This window comes from Sylvia atricapilla, chromosome 9 (genome assembly GCF_009819655.1).
Source record: "Sylvia atricapilla isolate bSylAtr1 chromosome 9, bSylAtr1.pri, whole genome shotgun sequence".
NCBI classification, from domain to species: Eukaryota; Metazoa; Chordata; class Aves; order Passeriformes; family Sylviidae; genus Sylvia; species Sylvia atricapilla.
In genome coordinates, this window is record NC_089148.1 from 12,550,162 (window position 1) to 12,572,207 (window position 22,046).

Here is a 22,046-nt window from a genome sequence, read left to right on the forward strand (position 1 = left end):
ATTCTCTGTGCAGTATCTCAGACTGAGTAAGCCCTGCCTTTACTCGCAGTAAAACCTGGGGACTAAATAAATCAAACTTCTATTTCAGCCCTGCCCACATAATTTTCCTCTTCTCTATTTTTTACCCTGTTAGGTTGGTGCAGCTTATACCAGCAAACACAACCAATACATGTTACAGGATACACACTTTAAATATTCAGCCTTTGTTGTTTGACTCTCAAGGGATCCTATGTTTTCTTTAAGAATATATGCTGAAATAGTCATCCTGTGTTGGACCTTCTCTCTGTGGAAAACTCCTCCAATGCCACATAAGTGAAGCAAGAATATGAAATAGCCCAAATGGCCCTATAATCAACCAAAGCCCTGATCAACACAGCTCCCTGTCCTGTGCAAACTCTGCTGTGAAAAGAAAGGTGGGGGACAGGGCAGAAAAGGGAATGATGGGGAAGAAGGATGGGCTGTGTGCAGTGTTGAGGAGCTTCTGGGCAGTAGCAGGGTGACTGGGTGGTGCACCATGCCATATCTGGTAGACACCAAGGTTAAAGGAGCTCCTTAAGCTCACCTGGTCAATGTAAAGAGACTTGCACAGAGGACTCATGTTCTTCCCAAACCCAGTATTTGAGAGGTTGGAGTGAATTGCTCTGTGGAGGTGCCATCCTCTCCAGTGAGACTCACTAGCACAGACCAGTCACTTCATTTGGGAATGTCTGAGGCAGCTACAAACTGACACAGAGGCCAGAGGAGATGCTTAGGAGGTGACTTCACTTCAGATCTTAACCCAAGTGAAACAGCTGGTTTAGACTTGGAAGAAAATGGAGCTTTTTTTTTTCCCCACAAAAAAATATCGTTTTATTGTTTACCACATATGTTTAGGGCAGTTCTGCTGGGGAAAGTGCTCCAAAACTTCTAAGACAGCAGAGAACTGAGTTGCTGAGCTCACATTATGGCACTGCATTGACACTGGAAACAGAGGGCTGTACCAGCAAGGTGCCGGCTCCAAACTGGTAAGCTCTGTCCCAGCTCATGCTGAGCCTGTTGAGGAGTGTGCATTGCACTCCAGGGTGCTTTTGGAGATGAATTTCCATTGGTGTGACATTTGAGTGCCTCAACAATAGCTCCATACCGTTAACAGAAGGGCTGCTCAGAAAGGAGGATCAGAAATGGAGAGACATGGGGACGTTTATTATACTTGGGGGCAGCAAGGAAGCAGAAGTCTGTGGGAATCTGTCTGCCCTTCAGATTGAGATGCTCCAAGTATAGGATTGCACTGCACATCTCAGAGACACCCCAGGGAAGCACAAATCTGTGCTCTATTAGCCTGGCGTCAATCTGGAATAACCCTCTCAACTTTTGGCCCCTCATCTCTCCATTCTCCCTCCGGCTACGGTGTGGCCTTTCTCCAGAGCCTGTTCTGTGAGTGCACTCGGGTGAGAGGGGAGAGAGCTGATTACATGCAAGAGAAGAATGAAGGGGAGCCATGGGAGGATTGCTGGACGTTGGAAATGCTGCACGCTTTGGCTTTTTATGTGTTATTGCTCTGATTCCCGTGACTGTCCAAAAGTGGCTATGAGTCAGTTCCTCACAACTGCATAGGATAACAACATCAAAAGAGAGAGAAAATGATTTTTCCATCTGCTTGGAGAACGGGTGGCATGATGTAAGGAGTCTATGATGAAAGCCTGCTTTACAAGACCATTGCACGTGGCCTGTGCAAAGTATTTTTTAAGGCATGCTTTGGGCTGGGACCCTCCTGCCAAACAGGGGAGGAGGAAAGCTCATTCCCTGCATCTCCAGCTTTCCTTCACAGTTTTTTGCATAGTGCTGCAATTTCCAAGTGTAAAACCACGTCCTGAAGCAGTGCAAAAGCCAGCAACCTGAAGTGACAGACTTTTCTGGAAGGTGGGGCCATTGATAATCCCTTTCTCTTTAGAAATCCCAAAGAGCTCTTGTTTCAAACCTGAGCACTGGCCCCTGAGTAGCTTTTGTTACATCTGATCTGGTGTGGTGGGGCTGCATGTCTCATCCTCTGGCATGGTACGGCTCACATTATTTCACACTAACTGGGGCCCAGTAGACTGGGGTCTTTCAAGCCATTTCGAGAAAATTCCCCTATTGGATCCCCACAAGCATGAATTTTGTTCACATTATGAGTAAAATTTAAAATCAAAATGTTCGGGCTGTCCTAACATCATACTCATACGTAGGTGCTGCATATCACCCACCTAATCGATTACCCGGTGTCATTCCTTGACGAGACACTTCACATCAGAGGGGTACTCAGGCTGGGGGAATCTTTCAGATTCATCTAGGTCCGACTTTCAAAAGCAAGATCTGCACAAATCCAGCGTTGGCTCCTTGTCAAAATGAATTCAAGATACTTATTCAAGACCATCCTTACCACTAGAGTGAGATTTCAAGGAAGAAAGTGGTTCAAGAGCAAAGAGGATCAGTTGTCTGGCAGTGAGAGTTATCATGAGGAAGGCTGAAGAGCCTCTAGTTTTTAAAGCATTTTATTCATTACTGCAGAAAGATGCTGGACAAAAGAGTGAAAGGGAATTAAAAATTTGAAGGGTTTATCCACAAAACTGATTCCCCACCACGGGTCTGGAACATTTGTCATGTCAGAAGAGAGTATTGTGGGATGGCATGTGGTTCCCAGTAAATTCCTGCTGTTACCCAGAGACCTCTGGGTCAGACTGGAATGCTATAGTGGAGAAATCAGAAAATTCAGATAAAAGCCATTGCCTGGAGTGTTTGCTGTCACTCCTTACTACAGCCTCATCTTGACAAATTCATCTTTCAACTTCCAAAATACTCAGCTTTGACCATTGTAGAATAAGAGAAATGGAGATGCAGCAGGCAAAGGAACCACAAAGTATTTACCCCGCCTGTGAAGGGGCAGCTCTCAGCCCTTTGCATTTTTCCCTACACTAATTCTTGTGAAGCCTTCCTACCATAAACACTGTGGTGCTGCCAAGGGACTTGAGAATCAGGGAGAAGGAGGAATAGAGGCTGCCGCCTCCTGATTGCAGAGCAGCCCAAGGTCTAAATGGCAACAAAACGTTATACATAATGTCTGATTCACTGTGTGGAGAATGTAAAGAATTGAGACCTCCCGACACAGTTTACATTGGCCCTTTTTATGACTAATTGTGCAGAAAATAGCTCTGCTTGTAGTGTGCATGGAAACAGTTCAGATTTCTGCTGTGTGTCAGCTAATGGCTAGCAAGGCTTTTTTAGCTCAACTTCAAAGGCTCTGGCAATGGAGGTCCTTTGTGAGGGAATTATCTCCTGCTCCTTTGTACCCCGTTATCCTTCTAAGCCATGGAACAAAGAATTGCGAAAGGAATAGACAAAGTAATTTGTAGTAGATCTCTAAACCTAGATAAAGTACATAACATTTGCTTGAAAACATTTTTTCTGCTTCTGTCATCAAAATACGGTTATAATTTTTCTGTGTAGGAACACCCAAGTTCATCTAACTTTTGAGGGATGCAACTTGATGCTTAGGTTATTGATGAGGGTCACTAGGATGTCTGAAATGGAAAAGGAGAGCTTTAGTTTATGTGGTCAATTACTGTCAAGAGTTGGCTGAGAAGTGTCTTTCTCTCTGCCTCAGGATATTTCACTAAGAAAGGAAGAAAGTGCATTCTTTCAGCAGTGTGTTTGTGCATGGACATGCTTTAACGAAACCACGCACATTTCATGTATTTTTTAACATGTTTTTTAGTAAAAAAACCCCTAATTGATGGTTTATTCTTTCTTTTTTTCCATTGAAGAATGAAACCTTGGGGAGATAAGGAAACACATTACATAGATCTGCTTTGTGTAGTCCAAAGCACAGTTCTTAATTAAAAATAAAAAAGTAAACCAGGGCTGGAAGGTCTGTGATTAACGTTAGCAACCACGCTATATAATGTGTTCCTCCACTGTCTCCAGATCCTTGTCTTGAAAAAGCAAGATGTGTGTGAAAGGAGAACTATCTTGGCCTCATCAAATTTAGTAAGAAACCCCCTCTTAAGTGCAGCAGCCACAATGACCACTCCACTGTGTTTGTGTTCAAACTACAAAATGACTGTGTTTAGCACTGGGTCTTGTCCTCAAGCAAATCCCATGAGTGTCTCCTTATCCTCAGAGGGAGGAAGGATTGCATCCACACCTGAGCATTTTTAATCTTAAACTATTAGGGGTGGCTGCTCTGCGTATCTCCATGCCCAAGTACAGACTTTCTCTTCAGGTCTCTGTGTAGAAAATCTTCTATGTCTGCTTTCTCTCCTTTTCCACTTCCATGGATTTCCCAAGGCAGCTGATGTTCTGACCTCTCGGATCCAGTTTTCATCAGCTGTCAAGATAAATTTGGTTAATACTCCAGGAATGGCTTATTCAGGTTTAAACTGAAGAGGGAATAGTGATGGAAATGCAAGATCATTCCCTTGCCTCTCTAACCTGTCTGATATGTCTCTAGATGCACTAAATTTTCAGTAGTTATATTTTCTTGAGGTTTTTCCCAGGCCAGGAAGAGAAAATTTGGAATATTTAAGCAGAAGCATACATGCGCACACACACATACATAAATCTCATTTATTTTATATCTATAAATAAAAATTAAATCCACTGATGTTATAAAGAATATGACAATTTCTGCATACTCTTGTTTGCACATCTGAGCAGCCAGAGGCAGCAATTTGATGTTTTTCACTGATGCTGAGCTTAATTGTCTCTAATATGCAGGTTATTTTGTTTTCATCACATGCCATGGGCTGTCAGAGTATTCTGTTGTTGTCAGTATCTAACAAGTGACTCCTTATGTCAAGTCGTGGGTGACTAGGGAGAGTCATTTTATGTAGGGTATTTCTCACATAGAAGATTTTCTTGGATTTTAAACCTGGAAAGGCTAATTATGATGGACTTCACAGCAGGAGGCAGGCCAAGTAAATTCTTCCAGGAATTCTTTAACTTTTTGTGTTTCACATTACCTATGTACACTGGACCTCTCAAGTGCCACCTTTTTCCTTAAACCTTCCTCTTCCACATCTCTGATCCTGAGGAGCTCCTTGCCATGGGATAACATGGATCGCTGTTGGGAAATGTCTGTGTTGGGTGGGAAAGACTGCTGGTCTGAGCATGCATAATGTCATGTTTTCAATCACTAAAGTAGAACATGATTTCAGGTTGCTTTCAGGTGTGCATGAGTTGGCTACAACAGCGTTACCTTAATGTAAAATGAACAGGTGAATACAAAACCAACCTTAATGTGTAAATTCTGACTGGACAAACAGAAGTCAGCAATCTTCAATCGGGTGGAGAGGGTGTATTAACAAGGCAAGCTGGTGGTGAGATGGGTGGTAATTTACCCAGATGTACGTGGAATAGTACAAACAAGTAAATTTTAAGCAGAGTTTAAAGGTAGAGTTTTGCAAAGACTTGCTCATACGTTTTCCTAGTAGTTGTTAAAGTTTTGGGCTCTGTTGATATATGTGGAATGGAGAATTATTTGGGGGTCAGCTCAAAGTTGGATTTTGGTTTTGATTTTCTTATTTCCTTTTATTTCTGTTCCCTTGGTTGAACTGGAGTTTTGAGAGTGTATTAGTATGTGTTGGATTGTGGACATGCAATGGAATAACTATGATGTTCACATGGATATTTGTAATTAAGATTTTAATTTATTTGGGAATTTGAAGTTGAGGGGGTTTTAATGGAAGCTGGCATTCCTTCCAGTTAGGAAAGGCAAAATTAAAAGAACAAGCCCTATTGCCATGGCGCCCAGCAGTTCACCAGTCCCAGCAGCTGGCAGCTTTCAGCATGGTCTCCACACAGAGGGCAGGAGTGGGAAGTCCAGAAAGCGTCATCTTTTGGTCTTCATCCATCACTTGAAGGGACTTGCAGGCTCTGCTGAGGAGCTGACATTGTTGACAGACCTATCATTGTGTGAATGAGGAGCCAGAGCTTTTGCATAGTTACTGTTTGCCCTAGCTTTAAAAGAGTTAAAATTGGTTTCTCTTGTGCTGTTGTCAAAGTTTTGTTGGATTCAGGACAATTATTTACATTAAGAAATCTTTTAGCATGTAAGACTCTGGCTCAAGGAAAGTAAAGTGGACTCGGAAACATCTCGGACTCTGATACCTTTGACTTTGGTTCCTCAGTGTCACTTTGCCAGTGACAGAATGGGGACCTTTGTTTGTCTTGGCCACTGTGTAAAAAAACAGGATATGATCAAATCCAGTTAATCATTCACAAATGTCTCATTTCTTGAATCTCTGAGGGTGTATAACACATTTTTGGGACTGCTCTTTGCTGCTTTGGCTTTTGTTATAAGTAAGTTAGAAAGGGGAAAATCAAATTTTGAGCTTTCTTAAAAGGAAGTGGAGGAATCCTGGAACACACTAGGGCTCTGCAAATGTACATTTAATCATTTAAAGAAATGTCTTTTGGCTAAAAGCTCTTACCAGTGCTTGCAAGTTGCACTCAAAGCCATACAGCTACATCGTTCCAACAACTGAGGCGAGTTAGCGCCCTTGTTGGCAGCAGGAGGAGAGGGATGCAGGCTGAGCAAATCCTGGGGGCTGGATGCTCTCAAATTCCGGACTTCGTGCAGTGTGGGCAAAGAATCCCGGGGGTGACTCTGCTGGTGGCTGTGCCAGCTCCTTGCACAGCGGTGTCCTTGAATGGGGACCCAGGCACATCTTGCCTGCCTTGTTTTTTTTCAGTGCAGAGCATGTGACAGTCAGAAACATCTCCTGCAAACACTTTCACTGTGCTTCAGGCAAGCACAGCCCCTCCAAGCAGCAGCAACAAACCAGAGGGGTGAGTTCTCACACCCCACACCTTGGTGGAATTTCCTTCTCGGAGATGCCACAGGGCACAAAGCACAGGGAGGCTTGAGCACATTCCTGGTGAATTGGCGTGTTCAGAGCGGACAGTGAGATGCAGTGACCTGGGTGTAAATGGGGGTCACCAGGCCCTGCAGAGCTGGAAGCTAATGGATATAATGGAGGAGGATTTTTCTGTCCTTCCTCGGTGTCAGTAATGCAGTTGGAGACAGGTTACAGTGCTGTGTGGATTTTAATAAAACTGTGGACTTCTTGCTTCTTTGCTTTATGCATCCAACCCATCCTGCAAACAGTGTGGGGCTGTGACAATGAGTTGAAAGCTTTGGCTGGATTACACCGCCTTATTGAGTCTGTGCCCAAAGCCCTTTGAGGGCTCCCATTGACTCCGGTGGGATTTGGTTCAGACTTCAAGTGTATGGGACTCCCTTAAGTAAACTCTTTCAAGGCCTATACACACTGCAATACTTACTGGGCTCCTTGTACTTCTGTGAATAGGAATGTGACCTTTACACTTCTGACAAAGAGCCCTGAACTAACGGACTGAATCTTCACGTTTTGGGAGAGATAAGGTTACCATCCCAGCCCCTCCCCACCTTGCTGTGGAGGTGGCTGAATGGCTGATGAAGCAATTCCTGTATCACTAAGGTTTTAGTCAGACAAGTGCTGAACATGCAGTACAGCAGCTTCAGGTCTCTTCATTAGCAGATGTCCATGAACAGTGATGGTCAGGGTTGTAAGTTGTTCCATTTCATGAGTCAAAGCCCTAGGAATATCCTTTTGCCACTGCAGGGTCATTCTGATCTCCACGTTGGAAATTTAATTAATCAGTGTACATACTAAAAATGGTCACAGTGGAAGGCAAGACTAGCAACCCTACTTTAGGAAATAGGAATATTTCCTAAATGAGAAACTGGGTTTTCTGTTTTCCACCCAGTTCCTTGGCCATGTGAGGGGAGGGAGGGATAAATAAGACGGAATAAGAAAATGTATGGGCTGTATGCTGTCCCTTCCTCTGGTCTAGTTTTTGGTAGCCTTGCTTCCCAAAGCTGCTGTTCTAACAGGAGAAACTCAAGTGAGTGAGAGTAGTAGTTTTGATTGACAGTGCTATTTTCTACCTGTATTTTAGGTCACTTCCTGGGTAACAACACTGTGATTGATGTACTGAGACAAGCAGGATTTGAAGTGGAGCACACCCCTCCTGGACAACCAATTGGAAAGTAAGCAGCTGCCCACAGATTATTAATCACTTTCTCTCCTTTTTTCTCTCCCTTTTTCTGTGACTAAGCAAGATTATTGCATTAGTATAGGAGGTGGGTGAGGAACCTCCCTTTCCCACCCAATTTCCAGACAAAAAGTTCATTGTAAAGCATCCATTGTGTGTGTTTGGAAACATATGGAGCCTGAATGGCTGGTGTTTTTGTGGGTTTTTTCCACTTGGGGACATTATTTATATCACAGCTGCTTCATTATACCAGCTCAGAAGTGCCATGGTTTCTTTAAAGAAACATCTCATTCAGCTCATTTTTCCCCAGTGCTGTTTTTCCTCTTGCTCTCCGTGGGGTTTTTGTTGCTTCTTCATTGCAAACCTCTCTATCAGGCTGCAGTTCTTCAGGTGGAATTTCAGTTTTTCCTAAAGGACCCCATTTAATGTCGCAGATGCACCTTTGGAAGTGTGTTGGGCAGGTAGAGAGCATTTCAGTATTCCCTGAGCTTCTCCATCTATCTGGTCAAGTAAAGCAAGCAAGAAGGACTGATCAACAGGCTCTTGGCAATCTTCATTAGTATAAAACAAAATATGGCACAAAATTGTCCTTAGATGGTGAGACAGACTTCCTTCATCCCGTAGACTTTTCTTTTTTCCTGGCCGTTTAAATGAGGTCTCTGTCTGAAGAAATCACAGACAATAAAACCATGAGGGCTGGTGAGAGGCGGTCTAGCTTTGCAAAATCAGCCTTTCCCCTACATTCTGCAGATAAAATTTGGCCAAGGTTATTCTGTCATAGGATTGTTATCCTCATTAGGAGAAAGTGTTAGCAGCATGCTCCTGTCCCTGGTGGGCAGACATGACATGGTCCAAACCTGAGGTGAGTCTCAATGAGGAGGATTAATGGCAGAGGTAGTAGACCATGTCTGAAAAAGCTGTGTGTAATCTAGTTGGAAAATCTGGCTGATCTAACCTTGTTTGGGAAACATCCGCAGTGATTCATATAGAATATAATATGGCTCAACTGTACATAAGTGTTCTTTGACAGAGCATTTATCCTAAATGCTTCTTGGAATCTGTTGAGCAATAAAAGCATCGTCTTAAATAACAATGGGGGAAAGAGGAAGAAAAGGCTGTTAAACACCACCAGGAAGAAGATATATTCAGAGGAGATTTAAGAAGCACTTTGGCAGGGGGAGAAAAGTCAACATGGGGCAGGGAAGAGCAGTAAACACTGTAACAGTCTGGAGCTGGAAATTTTTTACTAAAACCAACCAAAAAAAGAAAAAGAGAAAAAAAAAAAAGGCAAAACAGAAAACCCAAGCAAACTGCAGCAGGACAGCCAAGGTGTACCATTCCTAGGTTTCTGACAAAGAAACTTTCCACTCAGGGAAGCAGACACTTTCTTCAGCAATTTTCATTTAGTTGAAAGTATCATCTTGCCATAAAAAGCATTTCAACTGGAAATTGTGAAACTATTAATTTATTGGGTGTTGCAAGCCCTTAAAAAGAACTAAAGATGCAGTAGTGTGAGAGAAGTCCAAGAATAGTCTGTGCTCTCTGGTGTTAGGCTGTGTCTGTACACATTGTCACAGACTTGAAATAGAGGATGGGGCAGGAAACCTGACTCAAAGCCAGTGCTTAATGTTGACTTATTTGCAGAGTGGGGCACCTCTGTGTGCACATTCCCCTGCCTTGGCAGCAGTGTCTCCTGTTCATGGTGTCTGCCCTAAAATTGTCAATCCCTGGGGGAAATGCACCTGAAGGCAAGAGGGCTTGGACTCTGCCTAGATCCATGTGTGTGTCCTCAGCTGAATGGTCCCAGCCTGGATAACTGTTCCCAACTCCAGAACATCGTGCTGAGCAGGTTTGCCTGGACTAGAACCCTATTTCCAGTGGGGTCTGCTCTGAACGTTGAACATACAACACTTTGTTAGAAGGCTGTGCAGGTTGTACAGGAATACTGGATGGTGTCAAGGAGAGCACATGGTTGCCCCTCATAAGGATTAGATGCTCTGTGAGTTTTCCTGTGTCTGATGATAAGGTAGATCTGCCAGTTCTAGGTGAGAATAAAGAAAGAAAAATAAATTGCATGGCAAAAAAGTCCAGAGTTGCTGCTAGACTGAATTATTCAAGGTGCAGAAACAGCAGAAAACTATAGAAATTGTGAATAAAGAGTATTTAAATATATTCACAGGAGACAGCTTTCTGCCTTTAGAAGAAAAAAAGGCTTTCAAAATGTACATCAAGGGGCTGTATTGTCATTTTCTTGTAATTGGGGCTGTAGCTATCAGAAGAGCTTGGGGCTCCTCCTTAGGAATGAAGAGGCTGCAAACCATTTTGTCTCTATTTTTATAGAATAGCTTGTATTTTATGATTTCTGGGTAAGCTGCAAAAGACAGTCTAGCCAAACACAGTACAATATCGTAATAGCATGACAACTTAATAGTTGTGTTGTTTATGTTTATGTTATGTTGTCATGTTGCTGGAATTGACTGTCTTAAAGAACCTTGCATTTTTGTCTAGCCTTCCTTTTTTTATTCATCTCTCTCCTTTTAAAAAGATGAAATAAAAACAATTTAAAGACCCAGAAGATGAACCATTTTGCTATAGTGACTGTAGGAACAAAAAATATACAGAGAATAAACAAATAGAAGCTCAACAAATTTTGAGCTGCTCGCACAGCAGAAATTGTTTTGTGGGTTACAGAGGTTACAGAGGTGCAGGTATTTTCATCTTGATTCTTGTGGAGCCATACGTGAAGAGGCATTTCTCTCCTGTGCTCAAGCTGAAAAGAGACAATTCAGCCTCACTTCCAAATAAGTTGTATAAGTGGGTCAAGCTCACTGCGTTGCATTCTGACATTGACAATCGAAAAATTGGATAGTGTTCAGGGAAGATCAGCTGGATTCTAATGCGGAGTTTGGGGAGGTGGACAGCACATGGAAAAAATGCTAGGGTTGGAAAAAACCTGAGGCAGCTGCATGCTTATGTTTTGGCAAAGGGAATTCAAAAAAAGTGTTGTGGACAGACTGTATGAAAAAAAATGAGGAGGAACAGTTAGAGCTGGCACATAGGAATGTTTGAAAGTATATCAGCTTGAATTTGAGAGTGGTTTTGGATGAATATCAATGATTCCTTGACAGTGATTTGCAGGACAATTTTTCTCAGGTTAAGTAAGAAGCCACATTATATGAAAGTAACTTTAGCAACACACTTACACTACGTCCTACTTACTACCAGGGCTGCCTTGCCAAGAAAGCAAATGGTCATTTTCTTTAATCTCTCTGTTCCCAGAACAGTGTAATTATTACTATTATTGACATGATTAATAGACTGATCTTTATTGTTCAACAGTAATTCAGCAGCATTACCATAAATAGGTGGAGTATATAGTCTGGTACAATGTTTAAACTCTGCCATCCATTTTGGTTTTAGAAGGGACAAGAGAATCCCTTTTGTAGAAAATAACTAGCACTGTTCCTGTGTATCAAAAAAAGAAAAGCCTTGGGAAGGGTGAAAAAAGACAAAGACCAAAGCTGTTTATGCTTTCAGTTGCATTCAGACTGGGTAAAGCCAGAAGATTGTTGGCTTCCTCTGTCCAAAATGCTAAGCATGGGTTGTGAAATGGCTGCTCTTTAGGCCAACCAAACTGAATACCTAGAGTCTCACATTTCTGTTGTCTAGTGACGAGCACAAATTTGAGCCAAATCCTCCCTTTCCTAAGGTATTGGGGAAAAATAAAGTGAGATATTGTCTGGCTTGAAGAGATAGCCAAGACATAGAAGGGACTGATGGCTCCGGAATCAGTGAACTGGCAAAGAAAAGTTTATATGAAATACATTTAGCTGGTGTGGAGCTATTTGGAGCTCCTACTGACTGGATTTCTGAAATCTTCTGGCTCCTCTTGGTGATCTGCCTGGTGGCCCAGTGTTGACCTTCCTGTGCCTCTTCCAGAATTCCACCAGCTTACTATTGAAAACACCTTCTTTAAAGTTCAATCCCTTTCTGTAAAAGAAACCCTGTTCTATTCATCATGCAGAACAATGCCATAAACACTTGAGAACTTATTCTCACATTGGTTTAATTTGTTCATTTTGTTGCCTGAGGGAAGTGTCCTGAATCGGTTTGCGTGACAGCCTTCAGCAGAGTTCATATTTGCTTCTTATTTTGTTGGCTGTCATCCTTGTCCCCAGATAAAGGCATTGGAAAATTAGTGGCTGAATCAATATCTCATTGCTTTGCCCTGAGATAAGAAAGGCAACTTTTTTCTTTTTTCTTTTTTTTTTTTTTTTTTTTTTTTTTTTTTTTTTTCTTTCTTCTTGTGGAGTTCTGCCAACTGGCTGTCTCTGCTCCTCTCTGTCTTCAGAAAACAGAGCTGCATGCTTGGGGTTGGGAGAGAGGAGATGAGAGAAAGTCTCCCCTTAGACAGATTCCAGTGACTTGAGCAGATAAAGGGCCACAGCTGCTTCACATTTAACTGGAAACAGCCAAACTGCAAGATCAATCCAGGAAGCACCTGTGTCTGTGATGACTCTATTGTTGCTGGGTTCTCAGAATCAGCTCTGACCTTCTGCCATGTGCCAAGCCCTGACGTGCTGCACACCGTCCTGTTGGCCAGAAGAACGTGCAGCAGTGCTCAGTTTTATCAGGCTACACTCTCCAAGGATGCGATCAGTGTTGCCTTCTTTTAGAATCAGGGAATTCAGGATGAATTGAAGAATTCAGCACAAGTTTTTATGTCTGCTTTTCTGAGAGTTTGAGACTTTATTGTAAATTCTCAGAGCTCTGCTGGAGAAATTAATTACCCTTGCTCCTTGTGTTTGCACTTTCTGTGGCAGCTGAAGCAACGTGTCATTGCTGTTGTGACTTACTCCTGTCCTTCTGTCTGAAGCAAAGAGCTTCCTCTCTCCCTTCTCCTACAGCGTCCTACAGGTGTGACCCTGGCTCTGCTGCTCATTGTTGTCTCAGGGTAGAAGTCTCTGCTCCCCTAGGAATGCTCTTCCTTCTTCTTGAGTTGAAAGCACACTCCATCCACACAGTGATGCAGCCATTTCACTCCATCAGGATCTCTAACCTTCTCAAGGTGATGGACAGAACTGGGAAAAAACGTTTGATGTAATATTCCCCACAGCCCCAGGTTGTGAGATCCCAGAAAATTACAGATGCCTCCAGACTCTCAGGAATCTCCCAGTAGTTGCCAAGCTCCTTGGGATGCCTACACAGCTTTAGCTTTCTGGTGCCTGCTGCTCAGTTTTTCTCCACTCTGCATAGCTGTTAATTTTTGGGATGTGTTAGGGAGAATGTTGAAGTTGCTCTGAAATAAGTAAAAGTTAATTTAGAAAACACACAAGTGAATAAAAAATATTACAAGAGCTGTGACACTTTAATTGGAAACAACTGAATTAATTGAGGAAAAAAGAACTGAGAAAGGTAGATTCTGGATCCCATTTCTTCTGATACAGGAAAAAATGCACCCTTTTTTTATATGGATGGAATAATCTCCCCATTGGGATGTGGCAGTTGTTCTTAAACCTGCTGTAAACCTTTGTGTCTTTCACTTGATCTGAGCCTGAGGATCACACTCATCACTAGCTCCCTTCCCTGAGAAGAAGAGTGAATCCATTATTTGGGGGGGTTCTCTGACAGCATAATTTACAGTAAGAGGTGCATAGGGATTAAGTGGAGTTCATCTGCATGCATTGGCAAATTTATTACCTCATCTAACACTGGAGAATATGACTGCTCCATGCTTAAAATACTTAGCCATGAAAATATGCACATTATATTTTCATGTTCCTGTATGCCTTTAAAATATCCTCTTTTGCAAGTTAGTTGTCTCTGTGGCACCTAACAGCCACAAAGCCTGAGCCAGCCAAAGTAACTCTTAGGGGGAAAAACATGGAAGAAGGTCTCCAAAACGTGGTAGAGAAGCAAAGTCAACTTACAAATTCTGAACCACAGAAATTTAATTATCCTGTCACTTCCTGAGCAACACATTACTTAGGGACAGTGTATCTGCATATTCTTTAGGTCACCTTTAGACACTGAACACCTTCTGAGAGAATGGAATTTAGCAACTTGCTACAAAAAAATCTGGGAAAGAACAAGATAATTCATGGTGTTGGAGTAAGAATACAGAACACAACTTCTCAGGAATTTCATGCTTGACTAGTTCTCCCAGTGGGACGTTCACTTTGCTATATAATCAGATTTTATCCTTGGCAAAATTTCTGGTTTCTTTTGAAAAAAATGTTTCATATTCCATATAATTCTGTTCCTTGGGAAGGGGGCCTCTGGGGAAACCTGGGCTTGCTTCTTTTTGCTCAAGGGCAGCTTGCTCGCTGAGCTGTCCTGAAGCCAGTGCTAAGGTTTCTAGGGTTTTTTGCTGATCTGCAGCCTATCAGTTTTAGGAGATCTGTATCTCATACTCCATAAACTCTCTAATGGTAAACTTACAGAGCCTTGGAGACTTCAAAAGTTCAGAGCTAGTTCTTACCTTATTTTCTAGCCAAATTTCAGATCTTGTTTCCACAGGAGAAGCTGATTTTTCATCCTCTTTCTGCTTCCAGCCAACTCTAATGCAGATCTTTTCACCTCAGGTCACGAGTATGAGATGAAAATTTTGGTTTATAGTTATTAGAGATAAAGCTGATCCAACTTGCACTGAAGTTGTTGGCTTCCATCAGTGCCAGTAGCTTTTAGAGGTCGTTGTAAATATGAGATGGTTGTTGATCCTCTCCCATCTCTGGTTGTATGGAGCCATGAGGGAATTGGTGGAAAACTCAGAGTCTGTTCACACAGTTGTGCAGATGCCTTCTACAGTCAAAGTAAAAAGACTGGCTTTTCCAGAGTAGTGCTCATGGGTGTCTTTAGACAACTGGCCCAGCTTGCTTGCAGGAGGTGTCTGGCTGGTTTTAGGTGGTTAATCAAGTTTGAGATGTGTAGTCATTTTTGTGAGATGTGTCACTAGGCTCATTTAAGCCTTTGGAAAAGGTGCACCATCCCCTCCCCAGCGCTGAAACAGTGAGGTTGTGTGACTTTGTTTGTGTATTCAGCCTGCACTTGTCCTGTGGATTGATGGCCTCCACCCCGGGCGATATCAATCTGGGCTGAAGTGCAGCTGCACTTTGTAACAGCTCAAGGGGCACAAAGGTATCAAGTGGTATTGTGTGGTTGGAAAGATGTCGTTTATCTGAGGAAGTTTGTGGTCTGTTTGCTGTCACTCTGTCTTTACAGTGCCGACTTCCCTTACCTTCACTATCGCCTTGTCAGGCAAAGAGACCTCACACATTAGGACAGAGAGCTTTTCCACATCCAGAGCTGACGTCTTTTCCTTCAGCAAGAGGTCTGTGGGCTGTGAAGCCATCAGTGATGCAGTTTGATTCAGTGTGAGTGTAGTAATTTAGCTTTCAGGGATCTCTTTACAATGCACATGTTCCTAAAAAAGGAACAGGAAGAAAGGAACTCAATGAGTTCTCTCACTGACATTTTCACTTAAAGTTCCTTCAATAACAGTCCCTTAGGAAAAAAACAATCAAGGATGCAGTGTTATACAAAGGATTTTGTTGAGAAGTACATAAGTCATCTTTCATGAGTGATCAGGTGTTCATAAGGACATTCTTTGGAGACTAAATTGGGTTAGAAGCCCTCCAGAATACTATTATGTGACTGGTGGCATGACTAAATGACTCCCTATAGATTAATCTATTTGTAGCAAGCTGTGAAATTTACTGAAGCCTTTTTGAATTGCCTCCACAAGTAGAAAGTTACCCTAATGTACAAGTGGGGTGTGATTCTGTGTCATTTCTTGCCCATTTTGGTGCAAAATAGTGTCACTTTTAAGAAATCATGGTATCTCAGCCAAGCCAGGTGACTTCATGCTGGCCACAACCCAGCTTTGGTTCTGAAATGACTGTGTAGGTGTCCCTTTAGGAGAATACAGTGAAGAGTCAGGCTGAGGTCCATGTATATCAGCCCCTCCTCCTAGTTAGGTGCTAGTAGAAGGAGCAGGTATGCCAAGAAGAGTAAGTTCTTACAACAGTAAATTAGGGATGGAAAATTCATGAAGCGCTTGTCACAGTAAATACCTTAGAAGCCAGAATGCATTTTTGTGTCATGACCATTGAATCATTTTTATGAGAAGTCAAAGTAAATTCATATGCAATCTTTAAGATTTGTAAAGAGTTTAGTTCATCCAGGAAATCATGTGTTGGGAATACAGTACCCAGATCCAGATCAGATATACTTCAGAGAAACATTTAGGTTTTGAAATCCTTCCACAAGCTCAACTGATCTCCAGAATCTTTGGAGTTTCACCCTTCTCTGGACCTCATGCTCCATGCAAGTGAACATCATGCCAATGTGTTTCCCATTTCCTGGGGATTAAACTGCTGTGTTTGATGACTCAGGACTTTCCAAGGAAGCATCTCAGTCACTCATTCTGTCTGAAGTGGCCTCAGGTGCCTCAGAGGACATGTTTTCTCTTCCACAGGGATTCATGATTTCAGAACAGAGGATCAGCTCTCTTTCTTTTTTTTTTTTTTTTTCCTGCCCACAAAGTTAATTAATAAAACAAATTTCTATTAGTGGGTGTTGAAAGATTTTGGTTTCCCACCTGCACTCCCAAATGCTCTGCATTCCAGGAAGAATGAAAAATGGACCTTTGAACAGAAACAGGAGGGAGGAAAAATGGATCAGATACTGTAGATGGATGTAGGTGCAGTGGCTGCCAAGTGATATGGTGGAAGAACTTCCTGAATAAAGACAGTTTCTTGCAATTGTGGTTGCTAAAAACACACTACTGCAGTAATCCAGTTTCAGGATTCATAGGTGCAAATTTAGAATGTTTGGGGCACAGGGGGTGTCTGGCAGAAACTGAACTGTCTGGGCCTCCCCATTGACCTCTTGCTTTTAGGCAGGCAGATACATTTAATGCAGTTGTTCTGCTTGTGAAAACTGGATCTTCTGCCACTGTCAGAGTTCTTGTTGGTCAGGAGAAGCACCTGGAGGATTCACCCCCTCATGGTCACTGTGGACCTGGCTATGCCCATCTATTGCCTCATGTCGCCCCACCATAGTGCAGAATTTCTCATAAGCATCAAGAACTACATATAAATTTATACCCACCACGTTTGTGACTTTTGTCACTTCAGCCTGAAAACATTTGTTCTTACTGGGAGCCAGAGTTGACCGAAGGACTAAATTTGGGGTATTTCTCGTTCCTACTGCTGTATGGGACATCAGAACAGTTCACAATTCCATAGTGTCCCTCTCTGCTGGTGGCAGCTTGCAGGCAAAGAGACCCAGTTTGGTGTTCTCATTTGTGGGAAAGAGCACAGCGAAGTCTTTCTCCATTGATTTCCAGTCAACTCAGGAGGAGTAGTAACATTTTCCTCCTAACCTGTAACACTTCAGCAGCAAAGTCACAGTCAGGCTCCAAGTGCTTTAGTACCCAGTGCCCTGTCTGGCAACTAGATTTGCATCTCCTGTCACATGACCCCAGCTTCACATTTCCAAATTACTCTTGCAAAAATAAAGGCAGTCCCAGAAATTCCTCTGTTGGGACAGCACATCCCTGTTCCTGTTTGAAGGGGCAGTACCAGTCTGGGGTCCCCAGTGATCAAAGGGCATGTTCAGAGATGAGCCTCGTGTTGTGTTTGAAGTAAGCGCAGCACTTCGGAACAAGGATGATGCAGGAATAAATCAGGGTGAAGGATGTGGGGCATTACCTACTTTCCATGAAATCCCTGCTGTAAAGATGTGGCCAGTGTTCCAAAGTTTTCCTTGGAGAGTGCATGGAAGTTGCACACCAGCCTATTTGTGGAAAGCTGAACAGTTTCCTATTGTCCGTGATGTGAAACGCTTCCCAGATAAACACTTTCCTCCTCCACTGAAGAAAAACAATAAAGCCTCAGCAGACTTGTTGGTTTCCATTGGCACTGAGCTCTGTTACAGGCTATAGTTCATATCCATGCCAGAGCCATTAAGGAATGGTTCCGTTATTGAGTGGGACTGGGATAATCTTCAAGGGTTTAATAATGTTGTGCGCCCACATCTTTATGTCTCTGGGTTCATTATACCCCTGGAATGTAAATCCCAATCCACAGTGGATAAACAAGGTTCACATGGATCTCAAATACTTTTGTGGTATTGTCTCCTCCTGATTTCTGAAAGGAAAAGCAAACATTGCTAGAAACAAACTCGCTGGAGTTGTCGAGTTGTCTAGCCCAGAGAACAGGAGGTTCAGGGGAGGACTTTATTGCTTTCTACAGCTACAGAAAGGATTTTTCTGAGGTGGGAGTTGGTCTCTTACCCACATAACAAGCAGTAGGAGAGCAAGAAAGGACCTCAAGTTGTACCAGGGAGGTTTAGATTGGATATTAGGAAAAATTTCTTCAGAGAAAGGGTTACCACGCGTTGGAACAGGCTACCCAGGGAAGCAGTGGAATCACCCTCCCTAAAGGCATTTAAAGGGTGTGTACGTGTGGCACTTGGGGACATGGTTTAGTGGTGAACATTGCTGTGCTGGATTAACGATTGGACTTGATGATCTTAAAGGTCTTTTCCAACCTAAACAATTCTGTGATTCTACAAAGAGAGCAGTAAATCTCTGCTGCTGTAGTGGGTTTAGGTTGTAACATTGCCTGCGTTTGTGGCATTTTAAGTAATTTTAAGGAATTATTCCTAACACCCACAGAGTCAAGGCATCATATTTCATCACAAGGAAGATCCAGAAGTTCCCCCAAGAACTTTGGAGAGAAAAAGCTGATTTTTGAAACTGGCAATGCTAAGAACCAAGGCTGTGTAACACCGGGGTAATACCGGTGGTGGTTTGGTCCCAGTCAGTGGGTGGCTCTCCCTCTGCTTCTCTTTTCCTGGCAGGAGCAGGTCTGAAGGACCTCATCATGTCCTCACCTCTGACTCCAATTTGGTTTTGCTGGGTGCCTCCCTCCTTCCTCCATGGTGCCTCCTAGGCTGAAGACCTTTTCCCAGAAGCATCATGTGGTTCCAGTTGTTGACCTGCAGTCAGTGAATGCAGTAGATACACATTCACTTTTTCCACCATTTTGCCAAAACAAACCTTGCTTTGAGTTTGTGACAAAGGAATCATCTTTCTTCCTAGAGGCATGGGGTTTCTTGCTAATGCGAAATGGTAATTTTGCACTTGTATCAAATTGGTATGTAGATGCAGTTTTAGGTTGGAATTGCAGCTTCCATTGACATTTAGCAGGCACTGAGGTTTTAAATCGCTGAGGCAATTTTAGAAACATTCCCCTTTAGGAGAAAAGACATAGACTTGAAAAAAGCAGAGATAACAAGGGTTTCATTTGTTTGTTTCACAAATGCAGCCATGAATTTAAGGCAGTTTTTATGTATTCAAGCATTCATACTGATTGCAGTCATTCCTGAATGGTCAGCAATTCCCACTCATGTCAGAGAAAGGCATCAAATGAAATCCACAGGCATGCAGAAGTGGTTTAAATGAGGCGATGGAGCTGGAGACTGATTTTGTTTTGTTCTTCTTTCATTACTGAGGTGCACTGTTCCACTTGCTCCTTCTTTACCTCTCCTGCCTTTCAAAGAAGCCCCAGTCAGTCTGTGAACAGCAGACCTGATGAGGTCTAGGAGTCCTGTAGCTTCCCTAATTCTTCTACTGTGGTGTATAGAAAACAGCTGAACCTTTCCTCATAAAGCCTGACTCCATCATGCTTATTTTCCCATCGATAGGGACATACACTCACTCTTTTTTGATCTGTGTGCTACTTGGGATAATTCAATTCTGACTAGCTGTCAGATGAATTCTTCATAGAAAAGGAAGGCGACAGAGGGCGAGAGTAACCTGCCCTTCTGTTCGGAGTTAACAGGCTTGTGGGGCACCCCTTAGCACTCAGTCTCCTTGTAGAGAGAGAGCCAGATGAGTCGTCCTGCAGTTTTAATTAAAGCATCTCACATGGGCGCCTATTCAGCAGCATCAACTTGCCTGCAGTTTGAGCTGTATAACAGCACCCCCTCATGAGAAGTCCTAGTTTGGTCACTCTCAGTGTTGAGCTTTGTGTTGTGATAAGGAGCTAACGTGACTGCTGGAACCTGTGCTGGATGCCAGGCATAGTTCTGGTGAGTCTCTGACATCTGTTAGACTTGTTATATTACGTGTTTTTCCATAGCTAGGCAGTGCTACAAGTATTCAGCTGTGATACCCTCTCGGACAACGGGCACTTAGATAAAGCATTTCAAGGCAAACAAATAAACAGATATGCACAAATAATGGAGGTAGGTGAGCCCCTGGAGCTCCTGTGCAATGAGGTCTCCAACAGAGTTAGGGAGGGAGGCTGCAGGAGCTGTCACCTTTGTACTGTCTGTCATTGGCTCACACCCTTTGCCTGTCAGCTTGCTGAGATGGAGCTCTTGAATGAATGCATAATTTAATTCTGGGATTCTTAAGTGTACCAATAAAATTAATGATCATGCATAATTTAATTCCAGAATTCCTAAGTGCACCAATAAAAATAATAAACATAGACATTTCAGTGAAGAAGAGATATTCTCTGGGGTCAGTGCAAGTTTTCCTGTTTTAAGGAAGGAAGATCTAGAGCCTGTTTTTTTATAACAAGACAGTGAGATTTGCCTGAGTTCATTAAAAATCGGTCTCCCCTATGGCCTCAGATGCCTCCTGGATATTTGAGGTCTGGTCTCATAAATTTCAATTAGCAAACTCAAAAAGAAAATATAAAACCTTATTTTCTTCCTTTAGGTTTCAGTAGCAATGTGCAGGCTTTGTTAATGAAGAATTTCAGTGAAGGGTAGCTTTGTCAGACAGAAATGAGCATTTGACACAAGCAGTTTCGTCAGCATGACTTGATACAGAGTGGGAGCCCTCTGTGACATAGAGAGACATTATGTGAAGTCCATTAGCATTCGAGTTGACAGAACAGCCTTAGACATTAAAGCAAGTGGGTTTTGGAGGGAGAGCTCTTCTGCCTTCATCACATTTCGAGGGCTCTGTCCTTTACTGTGCAGTGAAAATGCCCACAGACAGGCTGAAGTGTTGCCTGAATAGGGATTCTGACAACTGCCTTGTTCTTTTCTTGGAAACACTCAGGCACTGTGATATGGGCAAGGCCAACGGGCTCTAACAATATTTTGGAGAAAGTCAGAGTGTCTCTGTGTTCCTTTTTTTAGCTCAGCAGCCATCAATGGCTGTGCAGATTAGATGTTTTGTGGTGTCGGCTACAGAGAAGAAAAGTGGATTCAGTGTGACAGAAATGTGGAGGCTCTTGTAGACATGGTCTTCTTATGGCTCTTTGGTTCCTCACTTAGGCCTGCTGCTGGATTTAAGTGGCCTGTGTCTCTCTCCTTCTGGTGATAGCAGCTACTGATGAGCCCACATTATCTGTGTCTTGCAGTTGTAAAAGCCTCAACTGAACAAGGTACTTCAGGAACACAAGTTTCTGTGCTTGCACAGATCTGTGATCCGCCCCGTACCTCACTTTGGCCAGGACTCAACTTCCAGAGCATCAGAGGGAAGTGCGGGAAACAGCACCAGGCAAACAGTGAATAATCTGCCCTCAGTTTCAATCTGAAGTCAGTGAAAATGTTTTGGTCCCTCAACTAAGCATTTGGTGCCTTGCTTAGCTGTGTCTCTCTACAGAGTTTTTATTTTTAAGATATGATAGAGAATATGGACTTCTGCAGGTACATGTTCTCTCTGGAGGATCCAGCAGAGAAGGGAAACCTATTCCCAGTGGAGACAGTCTGGGAGCAGAACTCAATTTGGATTGTAAATGAGCAAGATACAAACAATTGTATATTAGCTGTAATTCTACTGTGGAATCAAGCTGCCAGTTTGGTTGGTGTTTTGGGTTTTTTTGGTTTGGGTTGGGTTTTTTTTTCAGTCAACTTCTTAAAATTAATTGCAAACTCAGCAGTCAAAGTTCTGTTATAAGACAGTAAAACATTTTAGTTAAGTTTATGTAGCAAGCCTTTGGGTGCTGCATGGACATACAGAGTTG

At 42.8% G+C, this 22,046-nt stretch overlaps 1 protein-coding gene across 1 annotated transcript in view; it reads left to right on the forward strand.

Moving 5' to 3' along the window:
* Nucleotides 1-22,046, forward strand: part of LOC136364832 (metalloprotease TIKI2-like) — a 264,403-nt gene that overhangs the window by 215,128 nt on the left and 27,229 nt on the right. The window contains exon 5 of the mRNA XM_066324927.1: nucleotides 7,957-8,047. Within this exon, the coding sequence (XP_066181024.1) occupies nucleotides 7,957-8,047 (91 nt within the window). The remainder of the gene's footprint in view (nucleotides 1-7,956; nucleotides 8,048-22,046) is intronic.